Here is a 24825-nt window from a genome sequence, read left to right as displayed (position 1 = left end):
CTCTCCCTTCTTTACAAACTGAACTCATGAGAAGTCGTGCATATTTTACGAGTTGGTTAATTCGTATGAATTCATACACTGAAAAAACTTTTTGGTGTAGTAATATATATTAGATTAACTCTCATAATTTCTACATAATAATATTAACATTTATTGAGAACTAAATTTCCTAAATAAAATGATGATAAATACACAATTATTTCATGAAGAAATTGAACTGTGTGGGAATAGTAAGTCTTAGATCTTTTCATGTATTATTTAACTGTTTTATAGTCACTGCACATAGCCCTAAAATAATTAAGTAAATTTTAATCAAAAACTTTAGCAGATTCAAGTAAAAAATCTTAGTTTATTTAACTTAAGAATATTAAATACATTAAACTAAAAAAATTTACTTAAATTTATTTGCACATGTTGTAAGGAATGCCCACAATCCTTTGTCCCTGAATATTTTATTTTTTAAGCTTTATCACAGAAAAAGAACTAATAAGAACTTTAACTACTTAAATAAGTAGATTTTGTTTGATTTTAGTAGGTAAGTTGTACTTAAAAAAGCAGTACATTTTACTTAAAAAAAGTTAGTGAAAATTGTTACAAGGATTTTTTAAAATAAATTTACAAGTTGTTTTTTTCAGTGTACGAATTGAATCACGCAAAAACGTACGATACTCATGAAAAAAATAACAACAACGAAACCAAACCTAACCCCAACATCGCAGGGGTCAAGGCAAATCGTACAAAAACTTATGAATGTGGTCTTATGAATTCATACGATTAAAAATATGTACGTATTCTCATGAGATTTGAGCGTTGTTCTTTCACAGATACGTGTTTCCCAACCCTGTTCCCAGTTGAGGCACACAAACACTACACATTTTTCAAGTTTTCCTATTCAAACTCACTTGGAAATTTGCAAAAGATTGAATGTAATGGTTTGCGAATTTCATTTAATACCAAGTATAAACAGGGGTTTGACATTTTGTGTCCCAAAAAAATCTAAAGAGTTCAAACCCTGCAGTGCAGTCAGACGTTTTCTGAAGATTTTAGTCTTTGACATCAAATATGGTTTAGTGAGAGACGCTACAGAGGAGAAACATATTGACTTATACTTTTCAAAACCAACTTTTTTGTAATGTCGACATGGGCCTTTGCATGTGGGTGTCACTACTTTCAAATAGCATCGCTCCTAAAATCTTCGTTCCTGATTCTACACTTAAAACAACAAATTGCTGATTTCATGTACAAATAGGCTTTCAAACTCAAAATTGGGCAGTTTAGTAGTAGCAAACCTCATTTTTTGTCTATACTTGTTCATCCTGAGTAACGTTGAGCTTTTGTGTGTATGTGTTTGGCTGATAAAAATGGCCTGTCTCCCCTCATTACAGCGAGCATAAGTGGAAGTGACATGGTAATTGCAGAATGCCATTAAAAGAATTGTAGCTTGTCTGATGGTTTGTAAAGGTGTGCTGCACTGCAGGAAGTTAATGTTGATGTGCGCGTGTCATTTCCTGCGGTGGATTTCGATGGGTGTGGATGTTTTGTAAGGGTGACCTGGCTAAGCTTATAATACAAACATATAACATATAACATACAATAAACATACAAGTTAGCAATGAAGATATGGGTGATTCTCACGAAAACTTGGTTTTAAAAATGTCAAGCATGAAAATGTAAAAATTGCTTAAATTTACTTTTTTTCCCACCAGACATTGAAAAACAAAGTCTGGAGTAAATGGGAACATTAATTTAAAAACTTTTACTTATCATTTAACACTTTTTGTAACATAATTTAAAAAATTAGTCCTAAAAAATCTCATTACCGCAACAGTCGGAAAACATCAACACTGACATATTTTCAAAATGACATGACAAACCTGAAAGAACATAATTTGGAGATTCTGCACATGCATTTAAAATCAAAGTATTATGCTTCTATTAATTAAATTAACATTTAATAAGCATCTGTTGCGGTAATGATAATCAAAATGTCGTGTAAGCATTCTGACAAGACAATATTTCAAATTAACTGTAAAAAAATGATCTTACCTGGTAGCCATCTTGAAGTAACTGGTCCATGTGCTTGGTCACTCAAAATCAAACTTGATTAAAATTCTGTATGTGTGCTTAAACTGTTCTCAAAAAGTGTTGCGGAGGATGAGAACATCAGGCATTGACACATAATTTTCCTAAATTTTCTTCATTATTATTATACATGAATATTCAGTAAATATTTTTTCTGTCATCTAAAGTAGTCTAGCAAAACATCCATGTATTTTTTTTCTTAATATTTTTGTGTTATTTTGATTAAATTACAACATAACGCATGTTCAAACACAGCCGGACACATTGCGGTAATGAGAATTTCAGCAGAAAATGAGATAAAATTTACAATGTTGAAATCACACATTGTGCAAGGTATTGTGTTAATTCTGATGCTTTTTAATGTTACTATATTACACATTTTAAAGCTAAAATCATTAGTGCCGTGGTGTTTCAATGTTTTCGTGAGAATCACCCATATATGGTGTTCATTTTAATGTTGTAATCGTCCTACTGACCACAACAAAGCAACAATATTTTTGCGTTGGTTTGAGCATTCAATTCAATAAAGAAATTATGCAAATAGGGTCAAATGCATTGCACAATTCCCCATCTCAGCCTTGGTTTCCATATTTACATAATGCTGTCCAACCCCAAAATTGTCCACCAATTATTTTATTTTGGATGTGCTATTTTTACACCTTTTAAGCACTTTACTTCCCATTTAACTAATAAAAGTCAGTGTGCCGTGACTCCCAACGAATTACATAAACCCAACCTATCGGTGTGGAAGTGGTGATTTCAGACAGATCTGTGCAGTACGCATCAGACATTCAGCAAACGGACCATCGGTCAACCGTGGCCATGCGGTCTGGGACGGCGACTCTAACACTTTCTCTCTCCGTCTTTATTACAGTGGCGTCCTTTCCTGCCAGGGCTCAAGTACGAGGTCATCGATTCAGCCTACATCTCCTTGTACACAGGTAAACCTCCACCTGTTTCAAAACAAACTAGCACTGTTGTCTTGAATTTGAAACTTTGTTGTTGTTCCCCAATATGTTTCTTGGTAAACTATTTATAAAACAGACAGCGTCTCACGTCTGAGATCAGAGTTTACAGGGATTGTCGAGCTGGATGACAGACTTCTGCTTCTTACGTGACTAGATATATATTTTTGTACCTTATTATGCTTTAAAGTCATTTTCGGAGGCTTGAAGTGGTACGATGGGGGCATCGCTGTAACTTAAACTCCAGGGTCGCTCAGCAAGTGCCTACAATGTGTTTACTGGTGTTTACATGTACGCATTTGGCACACGCTTTCATCCAAAGCAAATTACAGTGCATTCAGTCTATACATTTTTTTATTCGTTTGTGAATCAAGTTACTTAGCAATGCAATACCAGTGCATCATGTTAAAGACTTGAAATAAAATTCTTAGAAAATGAAGTAATTAGACTCGTAGCAAGATAGAATGAGATCACTCGGGAGATCCGACAGCTAACGCTAACATCTGTAGCCTGCATACCGTTGCCATGACGATGATGCTGACCTTCACAGAGTGTCTTTGGTACAAATGCCATCTTATAGCACAGCAGTGCTCGCTGGTTTTTAAACAGCTGCTGGGATGTATCAGATTTAGGAAAGAAAAATGACAAAGGATATCCTTTTAATATATTTTTAACTCTTTCCCCGACAACGTTTTTTTTAAAGTTGCCAGCCAGCACCAGCATTTTTTATAATTTTCACAAAAGTTTAATGCTTTCCAGAAAAATTTCTTCTTTAAATATATAAACATACAATTAGTGCTGGGCAAAGAATAATCGCAATTAATCGCACAAAAATTAAAGTAATTTTTGCATAAAATATGAGTTTGTGCTGTGTGTAATTATTATGTATATATAAATACACAAACATTCATGTATGTATTTAAGAAAAATTTACATGTGTATATATATATTTATTTATATTTATTTGAGATTTTCTATAGTATATATAAATTACATTTTTATCTATAAATATAAATTTTCTGAAATGTATGTATGATATGTACAGTCTTGTTCAAAATAATAGCAGTACAATGTGACTAACCAGAATAATCAAGGTTTTTAGTGTATATTTTTTGTTGCTGCGTGGCGAACGGGTTGCCAGTGGGTTCAGTGGATTCTCAGAAAACAAACAAGACCCAGCATTCATGATATGCACGCTCTTAAGGCTGTGCAATTGGGCAATTAGTTGAAAGGGGTGTGTTCAAAAAAATAGCAGTGTGGCGTTCAATCACTGAGGTCATCAATTTTGTGAAGAAACAGGTGTGAATCAGGTGGCCCCTATTTAAGGATGAAGCCAACACTTGTTGAACATGCATTTGAAAGCTGAGAAAATGGGTCGTTCAAGACATTGTTCAGAAGAACAGCGTACTTTGATTAAAAAGTTGATTGGAGAGGGGAAAACCTATAAAGAGGTGCAAAAAATGATAGGCTGTTCAGCTAAAATTATCTCCAATGCCTTAAAATGGAGAGCAAAACCAGAGAGACGTGGAAGAAAACGGAAGACAACCATCAAAATGGATAGAAGAATAACCAGAATGGCAAAGGCTCAGCCAATGATCACCTCCAGGATGATCAAAGACAGTCTGGAGTTACCTGTAAGTACTGTGACAGTTAGAAGACGTCTGTGTGAAGCTAATCTATTTTCAAGAATCCCCCGCAAAGTCCCTCTGTTAAAAAAAAGGCATGTGCAGAAGAGGTTACAATTTGCCAAAGAACACATCAACTGGCCTAAAGAGAAATGGAGGAACATTTTGTGGACTGATGAGAGTAAAATTGTTCTTTTTGGGTCCAAGGGCCACAGGCAGTTTGTGAGGCGACCCCCAAACTCTGAATTCAAGCCACAGTACACAGTGAAGACAGTGAAGCTTGGAGGTGCAAGCATCATGATATGGGCATGTTTCTCCTACTATGGTGTTGGGCCTATTTATCGCATACCAGGGATCATGGATCAGTTTGCATATGTTAAAATACTTGAAGAGGTCATGTTGCCCTATGCTGAAGAGGACATGCCCTTGAAATGGTTGTTTCAACAAGACAATGACCCAAAACACACTAGTAAACGGGGAAAGTCTTGGTTCCAAACCAACAAAATTAATTTTATGGAGTGGCCAGCCCAATCTCCAGACCTTAATCCAATTGAGAACTTGTGGGGTGATATCAAAAATGCTGTTTCTGAAGCAAAACCAAGAAATGTGAATGAATTGTGGAATGTTGTTAAAGAATCATGGAGTGGAATAACAGCTGAGAGGTGCCACAAGTTGGTTGACTCCATGCCACACAGATGTCAAGCAGTTTTAAAAAACTGTGGTCAAACAACTAAATATTAGTTTAGTGATTCACAGGATTGCTAAATCCCAGAAAAAAAAATGTTTGTACAAAATAGTTTTGAGTTTGTACAGTCAAAGGTAGACACTGCTATTTTTTTGAACACACCCCTTTCAACTAATTGCTCAATTGCACAGCCTTAAGAGCGTGCATATCATGAATGCTGGGTCTTGTTTGTTTTCTGAGAATCTACTGAACCTACTGGTAACTTGTTTGCCACGTAGCAATAAAAAATATACTAAAAACCTTGATTATTCTGGTTAGTCACATTGTACTGCTATTATTTTGAACAAGACTGTATGTATGTGTGTGTTTAAATATGCATAATAAACATATATACACATATTATTCAAAAATTGACTTTTATTTTATGTGCGATTTTATGTGCGATTAATCATGATTAATCTTTGCCCACAATATATATCAAATGAAAAAAACTTTTCCTCCTAAAAAACAACCTTTCATCCTATCTATATTTGTTCTTTTTTATTACCTCTAAAATATGGGTAGGTTATTTTAAAAAACACCTACAAAAATATATATAATTATACAATAATTTTGTGCAAAAAGCAGAGATAATTGCATTTTTTTAAGGAATTTTGTTAGAGATCAGATTCAAAACGTTGAGTATTTACTGTTTTTGATCAGCAGATGCTTCAGTGTTTTATAAGTTGGGTAAGAGCGCCACCTAGAGAATAATAGCGGAAATATGGATTGCCGTAAAAACTTGTCATTGGCAGGGAAGTGTTTTCACTTAATTAATGAGTTAACTCATCAATGGCGGGAAAGAGTTAAGGTCTCGGTAGGTTTTTCTAGACACTAGTGTTATGGTTATGGTATGTTATGGTATGATTGTTTCGATAAATCTAGTATTTGGAGGCTCTCATGTTGGAAGCAGAGGATTGTGGGATGTAAGTCTTTAGGCAACAGGGCCAATTGCATTGAGTACATCATTTTAAATTAGTTTTCTGTAAACATTCAAATTTTAATATTTTTACTTTCAATATATTCCTCACCCAATGTCACACACAGATTATATGGACTGCTTATTGACTTTTGGACCTTGAAACATACTGTTAATGCCACATTTATACACATGGGCAATTCATAATCTGAATCTTGTGATTAAAATAGCCCAGCGCTTCATAAGGGGTTTTCAGTTAGCATAATAATATTAAATACTTGAGCATATTCGCTTTGCTTTAGTTTCTGTTCTCAGCCGCTGGTTTCTCTGACCTTCATCTGAACTCCCTTTGAATGTATGACAGAGCTTAAACACTTCAAACACACACAGATTAAAGAGTAGAGAGTGTGTGTGCAGACTTCAAACACGCATCAAAGCCCCAAATGTGTGGAGGAGATCTGGTGGTACTTATCATTTGATGGGTGGGACCGTCGTCTGTTAACCAGACATGATATAATATGATATCTCTGATATAAAGTGGCACACGTGTCAGGCATTCAGCAGAAATGGATGGTTGGATGTAAGGATGGACAGACAGACAGATGATGGATTGATGTAAGGATGGACAGCAGATAGATGATGGATTGATGTAAGGATGGACAGGCAGATGGATGGATGTAAGGATGGACAGGCCGATGAATGGATGGATGTAAAGATGGACAGATACATAGGTGGATTGATGGATGGACAGATGATGGATTGATGTAATGATGGACAGGCAGATGGATGGATGTAAGGATGGACAGGCAGATGGATGGATGGATGTAAGGATGGACAGATAAATAGGTGGATTGATGGATGGACAGATGATGGATTGATGTAATGATGGACAGGCAGATGGATGAATGGACAGATTGATGGATGGACAGACAGACAGATGATGGATTGATGTAAAGATGGACAGATAAATAGGTGGATTGATGGATGGACAGATGATGGATTGATGTAAGGATGGACAGGCAGATGGATGGATTTAAGGATGAACAGGCAGATGGATGGATGGATAGACAAACAGATGATGGATTGATGTAAGGATGGACAGGCAGATGGATGGACAGACAAACAGATGATGGATGGATGTAAGGATGGACAAATGGATCTATGGATGGACAGACAAACAGATGATGGATTGATGTACAGATGGACAGATGAATGGTTGGGTTGATGGATGGACAGGCAGATAGATGGATGAATGGACAGATTAATGGATAGACAGACAAACACATGATGGATTGATGTAAAGATAGACAGATAAATAGGTGGATTGATGGATGGACAGATGATGGATTGATGTAATGATGGACAGGCAGATGGATGGATGTAAGGATGGACAGGCAGATGGATGGATGGATGTAAGGATGGACAGATAAATAGGTGGATTGATGGATGGACAGATGATGGATTGATGTAATGATGGACAGGCAGATGGATGGATGGATGGATGGATGTAAGGATGGACAGATAAATAGGTGGATTGATGGATGGACAGGAAGATGGATGGATGGCTGGATAGACAAACAGATGATGGATTGATGTACGGATGGACAGGCAGATGGATGGACAGACAAACAGATGATGGATGGATGTAAGGATGGACAAATGGATATATGGATGGGCAGACAAACAGATGATAGATTGATAGACAGACAGATGAATTGGTGGATTGATGAATAGACAGACAGATAGTGGATTAATGTAAGGATTGACAGATAAATTGGTGGATTGATGCATGGATGGACAAATGATGGATTGATGTAAAGATGGACAGATGGATGTATGGATGGATGGACAAGCAGATGATGGATTGATGTAGTGATGGACAGGTGGGTGGATGGATGGATGAAAGGATGGACAAATGGATGGATAGACAAACAGATGATGGATTGATGGACAGATGAATGGGTGGATTGATGGATGGACAGATTAATAGATGGACAGACAGATGATGGATTGATGTAATGATGGACAGGCTGATGGATGGATAGATGTAAGGATGGACAGGCAGATGGATGGATGGCTGGATTGACAAACAGATGACAGACAAACAGATGAATGGGTGGATTGATGGATAGACAGACAGATGATGGATTAATGTAAGGATGGACAGATAAATGGGTGGATTGATGCATGGATGGACAAATGATGGATTGATGTGAAGATGTACAGATGGATGGATGGATGGATGGATGGATGGACAGAAAGACAGATGATGGATTGATGAAATGATAGACAGGTGGATGAATGGATGGATTTAAGGATGGACAAATGGATGGATAAATAAACAGATGATGGATTGAAGGACAGATGGATGGGTGAATGGATGGACAGACAAACAGATGGATGAATGTAAGGATGGACAAATGGATGGATGGATAGATAGATAGACAAACAGAAGATGGATTGAAGGACAGATGGACGGGTGAATGGATGGACAGGCAGATGATGGATTGATGGATGGACAGGTGGATGAACAGCCAGACAAATGATGGATGGATGGATGGACAGACAGATGATGGATGGATTTATGGATGGACAGGTGGATGGAAAGACAGACAAATGATGGATTGATGTAAAGATGGGTGGCTGGATGTAAGGATGGACAGGCAGACAGATAGACGGTAGATGAATGGATGGACGGACAGACAAAATTAATGAACAGTTAGAGGATGATGGATGGACAGACGTTGATGGATGGATGGACATGTCCAGTGTCTCTCGCTCGCGCATGGTTTTCAAGACAGATCTATTGCAGATCCAAATTGGACAATTGGATATTATTGTTGACAGGCCAGTTTTGGCCCGCAGGCCGTCTGTTGCTGACCCTTGGTGTAGTGTAGTGTATGTGTTTTGACAGTGTTTTGTCATCTTTTCATCCATTCTTCTTCTTTCTTTCTTTGTGAAAGATGAAAGCAGTCTGAAGATGAATCACGTGGATCACGTTCCTCAGACGCTGGCCAGCCACAGCCTCCTCCCATCAGACATTCGCACCCGCAGCCAACATGGCGCCGATATGCTGCAACCAGACCCTCGCGACACCTTCTTTAACAGTGAGACACTGTCCATTCAGAACCTCTATCTACTCTTTACATCAAACCCACACACTCTCGCTCTCTCTCTCTCTCTCTCCATCTCTCTTTCTCATTGAAATTGATATGTCTGTATGCCTTACTGTCGTTCTGACAATACTCTCTACAGTTCCCATGATTGAACCCGCTCGTCTTGAGAATGTGCTGCCCTCGTGTCTTTACTCCCCGACGTATGTGGTCAAAGACTTCCCCATCGCTCGCTATCAGGGACTTCAATTTGTGAGTTAAACAAAAAGACACATATTTTCTTATGCACAATCTTTGTTGAAAAGTGTAGGTTTTTTGGTAAAAATGTACAAGCACCTGTTGCTTTAACAAGGCAGTGCACTTGCAGTTCTTATGTAACTACTGCCCCCTTTTGGTTAAACAATGTCATTACAGTTTAACAGCTGTAATAATGTGTAGTGACATACCATTGTACTGCTTTACTAGTTTTGACAGCTACTTTTTTGACAAAGTAGTTAAATAAACGTTTAAGTCAATAATAAAATGTACCTAACTGCATAAAAGCTATTTGGGGACAGTGTTTAACAACACTGACCAAAACAATAATGATTTTAAATAGGATGACAGCATTACAAAAGATTGACAGTTTACACTAAATACCAGAATTATTTAATGATAATTCAATTATTCCAGAAGTAATATCAAGCAAAATCTCTTTATTAAAACATTATGTGATCAGACATTTATTGTTGTATACTGCATGCTGTTTCACACTGGCTATGTTTACATGCAAAAAATTTTGTCAGTCTGACTGAATAAAATCCGATTGCAGATTACGACAGTACAGTTTACATGTACCCTAAACATTGCAATCTGATTAAAATGTTCGTTTACATGTTCGTCTTTATAATCCGAACTGAACATCTGCGCAGGCGCGCAGCCAGATTTGCGTATATAAACCAGCCCAATGGACATTCAAAACTAGCCCAAAAGCATCCCAATCACTATTCAAAGTCCAAATACCAATACCAGTAACTATTCAATTCAATTTTAATGATATAGCGCTTTTCACAATTTGTAATTGTTTCAAAGCAGCTTTACAGAAAATTTACAGAAAATTCAACTGACAATATAAGTAGCAAAATAAACTTTAAAGGTGCAGTGTATAATTTTTATAAGGATCTCTTGACAGAAATGCAAAATAATATACAAAACTATATTATCAGGGGTGTATAAAGACCTTTTTATAATGAACCGTTATGTTTTTATTACCTTAGAATGAGACGTTTTTATCTACATACACCGAGGGTCCCCTTACGTGGAAGTCGCCATTTTGTGCAGCCATGTTTCTGCTGAAGCCCTTAACAGACAAACTTTTTTACTAAGTTGTCTCCGACGATGACATGTTTGTCCGGTGGCAGCTACCGTAGCTTTTCTAAGCGTTTCAAAAGCGAGGGGTGAGCAGTGGACTGAGCCGTTGGTTGCAATTCGCAACCTCACCACTAGATGCTGCTAAAATTTACACGCTGCACCTTTAAAAAATGTTCGTTTACATGTACACTCTTTATAATCTGAACCGAGCCAGATTTGCGTATCAAAACCCGCCCAATGGACATTCAAAACTAGCCCAAAAGCATCTTTTCACAGTCCCAATACCAGTAACAAATAAACGGAAATGTTTCATCTTTAACTCGAAGAAAAAAAAAACTGGTGAAAACTATTTAAAAGTAGCCCTGAAAAAAGCAGAGGACTTGGCAACCCAGCACACAGCATCTCTCGTCAAGTTCACGCTTTATCTTTGGATAAATGTACAAAGTCAAAGTTAAGTTGGAGAAAGATGTACTTAAAGGAATAGTCTACTCATTTTCAATATTAAAATATGTTATTACCTTAACTAAGAATTGTTGATACATCCCTCTATCATCTGTGTGCGAGCACGTAAGCGCTGGAGCGCGCTGCGACGCTTCGATAGCATTTAGCTTAGCCCCATTCATTCAATGCTACCATTTAGAGATAAAGTTAGAAGTGACCAAACACATCAACGTTTTTCCTATTTAAGACGAGTAGTTATACGAGCAAGTTTGGTGGTACAAAATAAAACGTAGCGCTTTTCTAAGCGGATTTAAAAGAGGAACTATATTTTATGGCGTAATAGCACTTTTGGGAGTACTTTGATTCGGCGCAGTAACACCCTCCCTCTCCCATTATGAGAGGAAGAAGGGGAGCGGACTTTTCAGGCGAGTCGAAGTACTCCCAAAAGTGCTATTACACCATAAAATATAGTTCCTCTTTTAAATCCGCTTAGAAAAGCGCTACGTTTTATTTTGTACCACCAAACTTGCTCGTATAACTACTCGTCTTAAATAGGAAAAACGTTGATGTGTTTGGTCACTTCTAACTATATCTCTAAATGGTAGCATTGAATGAATGGGGCTAAGCTAAATGCTATCGCTTACGTGCACGCACACAGATGATAGAGGGATGTATCAACAATTCTTAGTTAAGGTAATATCATATTTTAATATTGAAAATGAGTAGACTATTCCTTTAAGAAGTTTTCAGATATAGGCAAAGAAAACACACTTTTCAAGTTATTTCATAGCTTTATGTAATGTTATGAAATACATGAACGCAGCAGAATGTACAGCGTGTGACCTCATTACCTTAATAATGGGTGTTGCCATTGCCTTGCTATTGGAGTTAAGAGGTAAATATAAGACTTATATTTCTGCGCATGTGCACAATGTATTTTTGTATCCGATTGAGAAAATGATTCACGCGTTTACATGCATACTTTTCTCCTGATGGTCGGATCACAGATCGGACTGAGTCACCCCTTTCAATCCGATCAAAATTTGCATCCGCTCGACCTCAATCGTTTATTAAGGTTTTTACATGAAAGCTTTGCAATCCGATTGAGCCATCAATACGATTACAAACGGATTAATTGGTTGCATGTAAACGTACCTACTGTCAGCTCCTGATCTTTAACGGGTTATTAACAGGTTGTCTTGTCTGGTACATTGTCTCCAGGTGTACCTATCTTTCGTCTATCCAAATGACTTCACGCGCCTCACCCACATGGAGAAAGAGAACAAGTGTTTCTACAGAGAGTCGCCCATCTATCTGGAGAAGTATGCTTTGCTTGTCAATTGTATAGTGAAATTAACACTGTTTCAACCTAATGTGTTACACCATGACAAGATTTAAATATAAAGTCAATCTAATATAATGACAGGACATACTTATTTTGTTCAGCTTTGCTTAGCTTCTTAAAGGATTACTCCACTTTCATAAAAAAAAACAGATAGTTTACTCACCCCCATGTCATCCAAGATGTGTATGTCTTTCTTTGTTTAGACGAGAAAACGTTTTTTGAGGAAAATATTCCAGGATTTTTCTCTATATAGTGGACTTTAGTGGAGTTTACAGTTTCAATGCAGCTTCAAACGATCCCAAACGAGGCATAAGAGCCTTATCTAGTGAAAAGATCGCCATTTTCGCCAAGAAAAATACAAAAAGTACTATTAAACCACAACTTCTCATCTTGCACTAGCCGTGTGACCCCTTACGTATTACGTAATAACGCCGAAAGATCATGCGTTACAAATGTGTAACGCACCCTTGCGGACCATTTTAAACAACAAAATGACACAAAGGGCACACTATCTTACACCCGGTGCAATGCAGCGAAATGCGCAACGCAAGTGTCTTTTGCTAGTTTCCACCCTGCGCAATTATCATTTTCAGGTTTAGCGCCACGTTGTTTAAATAGCAAATGCATTTGCGCCCCCTTTTGCGCCCATGGGCGTTCTGGTCTGAAAACGAGGTGTGTTCAGGCGCATTGTTGGCGCGTTGCTATTTTGAGGCAACTATAATAGACTACGCCATTGACCAACTAAAACCTGGTCTAAAGTCAATGGCGCAATATGTTTTTTTGTTATTTAAAGAGCGCATTAGTAATATGCGCCTATAAACGGGAGGACAACGCATGTTTGCTTATCACATACATGAATGCGCAGGAGCACAAAAACGCTTTTAAATATGAAAGATTAAAGGATTGAATGTAAAAGATTATTATTGAGTCTCTTGGACATAAATGAGGACCGATTATGAGACGTTAGAAGGCGCAAAGAGCTGCTTCACCTGTAGCCTGGTAAGTAAATAAATGCTTTGCTTTAAACAAATGCATCTATTTTTAAATGTTTTTTAAGTGCGATGCTACCACACAAATTTATTGTATATGATGACTCTGTACCTGTGGATATAGTGGGATGAGTAATGCTTAAAAAAACTCTTTGCTTAAAAAAACTGACGCTGTCCAAGTGCTGAAACGTGCGGAGAGCCGTTTGTAAATTCTTTATCTCCTGTTTGTTACAAATAAAGTATTTTTAGAGCACAAACCTTTTTTTGCATATACTTGTAAATTATTTTATGATGATATTGGATAGCAATACATTTAAAGCAATTAGAAGTCTGCTTTTTTACTTCCATGATTAAAAGAAAACGATTTTTAAAGGTTTTAATAAAAAAATAACAATTTCAATACAAGTGAAAAACAACACAATTATTTAACATTAATGTTAAACTGGGGATCTTCTTCCTCCGCTTAGTTTTTCAGTTTACAAAGTCCGTAATCTAAATAGGGATTAGACAGCGCCAGCGCAACAGGCTTTTAAAGGGGATGAGGTGAGACTCTCATTGGTTTATTGCACGTTACGCCCAAAATACTCCCATTACTCATTAAAAAAAAGTACCAACCCTTTTTCGACCGTGCGTTTGGCGCACAAACAATTTTTCCCGTTGTTAAATTAGCAAAAGTGGATTTGGACACACCCATTTAGACGTTGCGCTGTGCGCTTTAGACAATGCGCTTAGATAATTAAAATGGGGCATAAGACATTAATTAGTAGCATTACACATAGAACAATGTCTGAACGCTCCTCTTTCTCGACACTTGTAAACACTGGAGTGGTAGTTTCGCATACGTCATGTGTGACCGTTCGACATGATTACGTAATACGTAAGGTCGCGCTGGCATCACACGGCTAGTGCAAGACGAGAAGTTAAAAAAATTAATTTTTTGAGTGTTTAACCCATAATAGAGGTGTTTTAATCATATGGATACCCTCAATTACTTATGGTTGCTGGATTTAAAAAGGATTGATGGTGGAGAAGTTCTCTAATTCTCTCTCTGTCTCTCTCTCTCTCTTTCTTTGACAGGTTTGGCTTCTATAAATACATGAAGATGGATGAGGAAGAGGACGACAGGCCTTTCTTCTTCCCCAATCCGGATGGTGTGTGTGTTTGTGATCAGTGATCCAGAGGAGAAATAACACTTCATTAGTGCACTGTTCACTCACGAGATACTTTATTGAAACATCACAGACGTATTCATCAGGAGATAATGGCTTTGGGTTGGAGCCAGAAATTAAATTGTGTTTATTTTCATGGGGATGAGGGCTATTTACACCCAGAGTAATAGTACAACATCAAAATAAAATATAGCTGCAAGCCAAAAAGGGCACAAAAGGATGTAAAATTGAGATTGGATAAGCAGATTGAAGAACCTAGGTAGACCTAATAATTTTAGATGAAAAAACAAAAAAGTTTTTGTGTACTGCAATCGTCCTTCTGTTATTGACAATCATGGAACATTAGAGCACTGAAGGACATGTGAGTGGTGTTTGCAGTGGCAAAACATGGGTCACATCATGTTATAACAAGTTTAATTAGGCAAAAGAGCCCATCCCCGTGTCTCTACAATGTTCTGATGCAGAGATATAGCTTTTGCAAAAACAGTTAATAAGGTATTCTCAATGGTTGCTAGGGAGTGAATTGGCAACCACCAGTGATCATAGTCAAAGCCATGAAAAGAAAAATCCATTATGACTCATGGTTTTAGATGTGTTGTTGCAGTAGTTTTAGTCAAAAATAACATATTCTATCTCAAAACCAGTAGGTGGCGCAATGACAAAATTGTGCATGCAACATCAGGTCATGATTGTGTTACATCTAGCTAGTTTTATGTCTATACACTTTAGTTTAGTGAAGAAACAGTTGTATGACCATAGGGCTGGCTTGTTATCAAAGGTTTTGTTCAATTATAAGGCCATCTAGTGGTGAAAGCATAACATTTTTTTGTGTAGCCTCAGAATGTGCTCATGCATCAGCGTATCAAATCTGGTGAAAAAATATATTTTCTTTACAAAGTTACAACCATTTAAGTGTAAAAAACACAAAATTTGAAGGTAATTTTTCGTTTTTTTGCAATTTTCGACCATTTCTGATTAAAATTTGAATATAACGCCAATAGAACTTTTTGTTCAGAAGGTAAGGTTAGTTTCTTCTTATGGTGTTTTCGAGTCGATCGGAAAAACGTTCGCGGAGATATTCACGCGTGTTACTTAAGCGCTATTTTGCTGCGCAGGGCTAACCGTAAGGCGGATTCTGGCATGTTTGGTATCGTTGGACTCGGCAACTATTCAGAACTCCAAAGAAACAAGTCCCGTGAAAATACGTCAATCGAAGCCAAAGTTATAGGTGTATAAAACCTTTCTCTGGCCACTAGGTGGCGCTGCGACGAAACTGTGCAAGCACCCTGAGTTCCTCACTGGCATCAGAAGTACCAAGTGTCGTGTCAATAGGCCTAAGTTTGCCGAAGATACATCCTCAAATCCGTTTTTTTGCGGTCTACATAAAATTCGTTGACGCGGTTTACGGAAACGGATTGACGAATTGAAATGAATTCCATAACTTTTTGCCGTGAGGGTCTGTAGATGCTACATACCGTTTTTCGTGGCAATTGGGCAAAAGCTCTAGGACAAGTTCGCAAAAGTAGGTTTTATGAATAAATCAAAATGGCAGAAAATTTTTCATGACGGAAAATTACGTCATATGGTTCAATCGAATCGTCTTGAGCCAAGGAATCAGAGGAAACAAGAATTTAGTGTTTAGGACTTAGGGGTCAGAAGTTATAAGCAAATACATAAGTGCAAATTTGGACTGTTGGTGGCGCTAGCGGGTTAGAGATACAGACTTCAAATTTGCTGTGGAGACGTTTTGGACAGTCCTCTATCAGTGTGCAAAATTTCATAACTTTCCTACGTACGGTTCTATAGGCTGCCATAGACCGCAATGGCGGAGGAAGAAAAAGAAAAAGAAAACTAACAGATACAATAGCCCATTCTGGGGGCTTGACCCCTAATAAATAAATAACACACACACACACACACACACACACACACACACAAATTAAACAAACTTAAAGATGTACTTGCATCGAGAGTGAAGTGAAAGAGCAATCAAGCCAATCACAAAATTGAAAATCGAATACAACTGATCTGAAAAAATATACATACACTCGCCTAAAGGATTATTAGGAACACCATACTAATACTGTGTTTGACCCCCTTTCGCCTTCAGACTGCCTTAATTCTACGTAGCATTGATTCAACAAGGTGCTGAAAGCATTCTTTTGAAATGTTGGCCCATATTAATAGGATAACATCTTGCAGTTAATGGAGATTTGTGGGATGCACATCCAGGGCACGAAGCTCCCGTTCCACCACATCCCAAAGATGCTCTATTGGGTTGAGATCTGGTGATTGTGGGAGCCATTTTAGAACAGTGAACTCATTGTCATGTTCAAGAAACCAATTTGAAATGATTCGAGCTTTGTTACATTGTGTATTATCCTGCTGGAAGTAGCCATCAGAGGATGGGTACATGGTGGTCATAAAGGGATGGACATCGTCAAAAACAATGCTCGGGTAAGCCGTGGCATTAAAACGATGCCCACTTGGCACTAAAGGGCCTAAAGTGTGCCAAGAAAACATCCCCCACACCATTGCACTAATGAGAAATTGAATAGGTGTTCCTAATAATCCTTTAGGTGGGTGTATACCACTCACTCAGATCTATCTGTTATTGTTCAAAATACTAGTCAGACCCCACATTTTTTATGAATGTGGTATGAATTTTATATGTGTGTGGTATTTTGTAGATTTTCTTGAAGAAGAAGAAGGGGTGGAGCCAGATGATGAAGCACAAGTTGTTGGCACCCAGTCCACAAAGAAGATTTCCCCTCCCAGCCAATCAAGTCACACCTTAAGTCCCTCCCACAAGTCAGTTCCCACAATGCCAGAAAAAGACGACGTAGATTTGCACAGTCGAGCTGTGAGGAGAGAGCAAAGACGCTTTTACACGAAAGATAGTCAGGTGGGCGATGCTCAACCAAATAATTTAGATGAAGAAGCTCTTGACCAGCAAGCTAAGACAGGGTCGACAAAAAGTGAAAATGCGGTACGAGGTCGCTCCCTCACCTGGATTCAAAAAGACCTTCAGGACTCACAAGACCGTTCACCCAAAATAAGCCGCTCGGCTTTGTTGTTTCCACAAAAATCCTCTTTGGTGGCCCTCAATAGCCGTGCTAAGCAAATCCTTGGCAATCCCGCCCATACTGTTCGTTCCCAAGGTACGAACAGCCACACCAACAAGGAGCGTAAGAAGGAGGACAATAAGATCTATATTACCAGACCTCGTCCGGCTAAGGAGAAGCAAAGTCCCATTTCACGCCAACCCAAAGAGGTCTTTCCCGGTGTCTTCTTGTACCAGAATGGCAAAACTACAAAACTGGTGAACCTCAGTGCTAAACCAAAACTCAGCAAAGGAGCTCTGCGTGCATCCCAGATATTTGCTCGGGAAAACAAAGTTCCTCCAGTAGGCACCAACATCAGCAGACCAGCAGAAAACTCTGTGCCGAGTCGATTCGATAAAAAGATTCGAGGTGTCCTGGAGAAACGAAATCATCCTTCAAGGGTCATTACAACCCCTCAAGCACCTCCTACCCCAACCCCACCACCCGGTAATTCCTCCTCGAACGTTCTTCCGACCGAGCCTCTTCGCGTCACTTCCTACTTGCACACGTCCGAGATCACGGAGTCCCAGCAGCAGCATCCAGAGACGGATCAGGAACGGGACGAGGAGGGAGGCCTGTCGGAGTACAGCTACGAGGATGTAGAGCCACGCCCGGGGTGGGCGGAGGAGGCCATTAATTGGCAAAGGACGTTTTCCGTCAACAGCATGGACTTTGAGACCCTACGCTCGGATTGGAATGATCTACGGTGCAACGTGTCGGGAAACCTGCAGTTACCCGAAAATGAAGTAGTGGACGTTTTAGCGCAATACATGGAGAAACTCAACGAACGCACTGGAGGGTGAGAAGCGCGTTTTTCTGTGCACGTTTTCTTGTTCGATTGTTGCTTTGTATTGAAAGAGCCGAGCACTTAAAGGGAAACCAGGCAAGTCTGCGTAATATTTCTCTACGAGCTCCCCCTAGTGTCTGAAAGTAAATGCTTTCGTAAAAACGAACTGTTGTCCCTCCCCCCTCGGAACCAAGTTTATCAGCTTATTTCCAATCCAGTTAGGTTTCCCTTCCGTCAAGGGTTTTCGATGCTTCTTCCCCAACAATCGCTAGCCGTGTTTAGCTCGCCTGCCTCTGTGTTGTTTGCTGTAAAGTGATACTGCTTCTCGCGATATCTGAGACTTTGCAAGACTGAAGGACACCGGGTCGGATACAGCGAAGTTGCAAGTGGGGTATTCTTCCTACAGACGGTAGGGGCGGGTAAGAGAGACTTCATTCGTCCGGTAATGAGTCATTTAACCATATACCGACTTACGAAGATGATTTATTAACATAAAAATGCTGCCTTGTGTCCCTTTAAGTTAGCTGCGAAATATATCGCAATATACCGACCAAATACCGGTATCCACACAATGTTTATTTTCACTATTAGCTTTGTTGTACGTTCATCTGTAGTTTATTTTTCCTCAAAGTATTTATGTGAAATGTTTCGCTCGATTCTCGCTCTGCGTACCAGTCACGTTTTTATTCTCGCTTTTCGCAGGATCTACACTCTCCTCCGGATCATAAACGTAGAGAAGCGACGTGACTCCGCTCGCGGTAACCGTTACCTCATTGAGCTGGAGCTGATGGAGAGAGGTCGTAAAGTGGTCCGTTTGTCCGAGTACATCTACATGCTGATGCACCGCGGGCGGGTGAAAGACAGTCTGGAGAACATGGAGGGGGCGACTGCATCATCCCCTTCCGCCCCGGTCCCCAGCTCACCTACGCCCTCTCATACGCCCACCCAAGGGGCTCACGCCACTCCACAGTGGGGTACAGTGTATGCCAAACCCCTGCTTTGCCAGCCAGTGATGCTACAGTGGAAAAAAGACGTCATGGTACATTTTGTAGTGCCAGTTAAGTGGTTAATGATGTCGGCTGATATGTCCAAAAGTAAACACAAGTAAAGATGGGCATGTTTTTGGCCAATTTTTTTGACAACCAACCCAGGATGCTACCTGACGTTACATTGACTTATTTGTCCATATGTTTCGTCTAGTTAAGAACCAAGCCAGATGGGTTCAGCAGTTCATTTCAGACATGGAGCTCCTACACCGTGAGACCAAGGACAAAAATTTCAACATCATCATCGTGGATTTCCAGAGTGAAGACATGGATGTGGAACAGGCACTTAGAGAGAGCTCTGTTCCCCGGTACACACCTCCATTTATACATAATAATTAATATAGATTATTAGATTTATAGGTAACACTTTACAATAAAGCTAGAAGTATAGTTCAGTATTTACGCATACATGAGGATGCACTTACAGTGCATGTGACGCAAATTTTGTCATTGAAATAGTGTGCACGCAATGTACATGCATCAAACGTCTGTGTATAGGTAGGACTCAAACTGCTTTGCAAGGCTTTGCATTCGACCGTGTGCTTACATTAGTTGTATTTGTTTACATTAGTTAATGCATTAGCTAAAATTAACTAACTATGAACAATACATCTACAGCATTTATTAACCTTAGTTTATGCATTTAATAAAACATTTATAAACTGTTAACATTAGTTAATGCACTATGAATTGACATGAACCATCATTTTGACATAAACTAACATTAACCAGTCCCTCCAGAAAACATGATTATGCAATCGCATGATTCAATGCATAATCAGCCAAAGTCCGCATATTTATGCGGCGGACAATTTTTTTTAAACGCCACAATTTCGCAGCATAAATTTCTGTGCGCAAAATATGCAGGGCTTGCATGATTTCATAATCCCCGCATTTTCGTAGCAAAAAGTCATATAAATCTTAGCAGAAAGTTGAAAAATGTTGCATTTACTTCACACAAGTGCAGCCGTCCCCTGTTGCCATTGGAACGTTATGAAGTGACGTAATTACGCGACGTGAACATCAACGAAAAGTTCTCGCAGTTTTTGCAAGTTCCCGCAATTTTTCCGAGTTCCCGCAATTTCATCACATAAATATCTTGCATATTCCATCGCATTTAAAAAAAAAGATCAAGATCAAGGATTTTTGCCCGCTACAATCACAAAAAAACTATTTTCTGGAAGGACTGATGAACAAAGATTAATAAATGATGAGCAACTATATTGCTCATTGTTAGTTTATGTTAGCTAATGCATTAACAAATTTTAACAAATGCAACTTTATTGTAAAGTGTTGCTGATGTTTATATAGGTTTGTATAATATATAAATATAAAAGCATGTTGCTGGTGTTGAATTTGTTTCTTTTTCTTTACATTAAGATTTTGAAATGTATAATCTTTATCTTTGGATTGTCTTGAAGATTTGTTTTAAATAAAAGTCCTGTGTTTTTGCAACAGATACGAGTATTTAAAAAGAGAGGGAAACTTTGAACGTTCTGCGGGGTTACAGATCGGTGTGGACACCATAGAGGTACAAAAACACTTGTGCTAGTTATGTTTTCCAGATTATTTGATGTATTACACTTCAACTGATAGATTGATGGTACTAAGAATGCCAAAGTAATGCGTTTTACTTGAGCAATGCATTTCCCAGGTAATTCATATGCGTCAATGACAACATGCATATTTTGGTGTCCAGAGGCATTATGTGCTATAAAAAATGAAACATTTATGACATGTGCCACTTTATTCTATAAAACCTATTTATTTTAAATACATTTTCAGTATTTTTTAATAGTAAATTTTTTGTTTTGGTATCTCAAACTTGTAAAATGGCATGTGGGGCATTGTCCGTATAAATTAGCAGTTTAAGGCAAGTGATAAAGTGATATTCAGGAATATCAGTAGTTTTTGTCCAACAATTTGTATGTTCTTCAATATCAAGGTAGTACAACCGCAATCATGGGTAACAAGATAACAAGTATAAACCGTAAACATGATATCACATCATCCATTGAACGCCAGGTGGTCTTTATGGCTGAATGAAGTTTGTAAATTTCTCAAATACTGAAATGACAAATAGCTACTTAAATGTAATGGGTAAGCTGGTACACCTTCTGTGTCAGGTGGTACAGCCAATGTAAAACTAGAAAAATGCTATTTTATCAAACACTCTTTGTGTTTGAAAAGTATATTTATGAATTTGATATTGCAGGCAAAATCTTATACCATCATCCAAGCAGAAGTCTATTAAATGTAAATTCATTGCAGATGTCAGGTGGTGCAACCAGAAAGAAAGGGTCGACTGCTATGAATCCCCCTAAGAAATAAAAATATTAAGATAAATAATTTAATTACCTAATAATTTAGCTTATTTAGCTTTTTTATTCAAGCTAAGGCTGTCTATAATTGCTATTATACTCTTTTTTTAATTATTGCTCTTAAATTTATACTTTTATAGTCAAAAGTTAGTTTTATTGTAAAGTTTATTTGTAAAGTCTTGGAATCGACCGCATTTTTACTCGGTCTCGTCTCGGTCTCAGACAAAGAGGACTCGGAATTTTATTTCAAGACCGGTCAAGACCACAACTTATAGCACATCACAAATTTATTTTTTATCATACATTTTATGCAGTTTATTCAGGTTTGGCATATGATGTTGGCATTTTTTAAGCATTGTTTAAGTTTCTCCCAATGACAATTTTTCTAATGTTATTACTAAAAACTTTTATTATTTATTTGCTTATAGACAAAGATAAATTCACACATATCTGCAATGCCTTTGATTATTTTATCAACTTCTCTGATGGCATACACACACACACACACGCACGCACGCACGCACGCACACACACACACACACACACACACACACACACACACACACACACACACACACAGAGACAGACAAGAAGTGTCTAATCATATGCATATTCCACATTTTATCATAAGTGTTTTAATGCAGTGACTTGCAATGGTCTTGGTCTTGACTTGGTCTCGACCCTTTAAAGTCTTGGTCTTGTCTCGGTCTCGGCCTGTCTTGGTCATGACTTGGTCTCGGTTTAGGTGGTCTTGACTACAACACTAAATGATACTATTAAATAAACCATCATGCTATCAGCATGATACAGGAGCGCATTAAAACTTATCTGGGAAATGCACAATAGTTGTACCACCTGACATTTCTTTAAATGAGGATTTCAAAGATATTGTGAAGAAAATAATTAAAATTCATGTTGTTTAACAATCAACACTTTTTAAACACATTGATTTAAAAAAAATATATATGTGTTTTTATGAGCTTGTTTTATTATTGACCCATATACTGATGTCTGACTTCGATCCACTGTTAGTCACTTTCAATATAAATGGCTGCAAAATGCTTAACTTTAGATAAAACTATTTAGACACAACTTTCTGGAAATCAAACAAATATAAATGTTCATAAGAAGATATTTAGAAAGAACTAAATGATGCCTAATGATTTTATTTTTATGCCCACATCAGCATTGTTTTAGTGCTAACTAAATGGATTATGCAAATGAGATGCACATAATTATATAATAGTAATAATCAGGTGCATAATGGATGCATATAATAAAACTCATTTACACTCATTGTTTGCACTGAAAATGACTTCATTTCTACGCTCACAGCTCTATATACCAGCGCAGATAGTCGCTGTTTAAACTGAATGTATTGTGCTCTTCTGTAATTTGTAATTATGAGTTTGACAAATGGTTTTAGTACAAAGACATTTATCATTACAGCGATTCCCATACGTTGTTACAGCACCAGTGACCCAGTTTTCCATGCAAGGATTTAACTTTAAACCTCAACACAATAAGGCTGATTATCAGAGAAGAAACCCTGTAGGAAAGATGAGGTTTAATCTGTTTATAAGGATCCTCAGGTGATTCTTACGTTAGATAAGCATAATGCTTTGGATCAGTAATATTTACATTAGCTTTATGCATTGGGTAGATCATTTTATTTGCTTCAGTGTATTTTTCTTAGTATAAAATAAACCTATGGCCTTTGTGTTGCTATGCTGTACAAGTTGGGGGACAGAAGCTTTACATTATTGACTTGAAATACATTTAGACTTTTTATTAGTATGTGCATTTTCTGGGAATCAAACCTTTGACCTTGCCAGCCAACTGGCTGAGATTTGGAAAAGCTCCACAGTTATTTTGTAAGCTTACATGTGCGTGGTGTTTAATTTTACTTACAGGACCGTCACAGTATAGTGTTTTTGTGTGACCTGCACATTCATTTTCCTTTGAACATTCTGGAGAGCGTCAGGAAACACTGTGTCGAGGGGAAACTGGCTTTTGCTCCTATAGTCATGAGACTGGGCTGTGGAAGTTCACCATATGAGCCTGATGGTAATACACACACACACACACAAGGTTAAAAAAAACTTTCACAAGTGTGACCTGGCCAAAAAATCGTCGAATGCCTGTTTATTTCAGTACATTCGCGGTCGGATTGATCCATCAAGCGGAGACTATTTGATAGAAAGTGTGGATTAAGGATGTTTAAAATCTCTAGCCTGGTGGTCAGTACTTGAATGGATAAAATAAGCACATTTGCAAAGGTTTATCTCCATATGGCTATATATAATAAATAAAATTTAGAAGGGTAACTTTGCAGTATCACATTTTATATTTCCTACTATTAGATTTCTATTAGATTTCCATATTAGTAGACGAGAGTATTCAACTGAAATATATAAATATCCTCACAACATTATTATTTCTCAAAACTTTGACAAAAATTATTTTCAAATAAACTGTATTCTAGATGCACACATTATTCCGGATATGATTTGAATATTAGACGAGATAATATAACGGCAATGAACGTCTCATATGCCATTAAATATCCACATATAAATTAACATTACAGCATAATGAAATGAATAAAAAGACAAGGAAGCAGGATTGGAATGTAAATTGTATTATTATTAGCCGGAAAAAAGCAATATTTCTAAAATAATCTCTGAGGTAATGCGCCAAACACGTTAAAATAAATAAGCAATAACCGTGGAAAAAACATTATTATCTCTCAAAACTTTATATGACAAAAATGATATTTAAAGGAAATATTCTTACAGCTATTTAAAGATGCACAAATTATTCCATATTACTCACGTTTATGAGC

General features: G+C 37.8%; 1 protein-coding gene across 1 annotated transcript in view; it reads left to right on the top strand.

The window, feature by feature from the left end:
- LOC129433393 (N-acetyl-beta-glucosaminyl-glycoprotein 4-beta-N-acetylgalactosaminyltransferase 1) overlaps positions 1–24825 on the top strand; it is a 163588-nt gene that overhangs the window by 132779 nt on the left and 5984 nt on the right. Inside the window, exons 10-19 of the mRNA XM_073868892.1 lie at positions 2957–3023; positions 9279–9422; positions 9571–9680; positions 12441–12541; positions 14631–14704; positions 17413–18625; positions 19316–19676; positions 19819–19967; positions 21118–21190; positions 23894–24047. Coding sequence (XP_073724993.1) covers positions 2957–3023; positions 9279–9422; positions 9571–9680; positions 12441–12541; positions 14631–14704; positions 17413–18625; positions 19316–19676; positions 19819–19967; positions 21118–21190; positions 23894–24047 — 2446 coding nt within the window. The remainder of the gene's footprint in view (positions 1–2956; positions 3024–9278; positions 9423–9570; positions 9681–12440; positions 12542–14630; positions 14705–17412; positions 18626–19315; positions 19677–19818; positions 19968–21117; positions 21191–23893; positions 24048–24825) is intronic.

This window comes from Misgurnus anguillicaudatus, chromosome 6 (assembly GCF_027580225.2).
Source record: "Misgurnus anguillicaudatus chromosome 6, ASM2758022v2, whole genome shotgun sequence".
Classification (NCBI taxonomy): domain Eukaryota; kingdom Metazoa; phylum Chordata; class Actinopteri; order Cypriniformes; family Cobitidae; genus Misgurnus; species Misgurnus anguillicaudatus.
The sequence above is the reverse complement of the archived record's forward strand: the minus strand, read 5'-3'. Positions and strand labels throughout refer to the sequence as shown.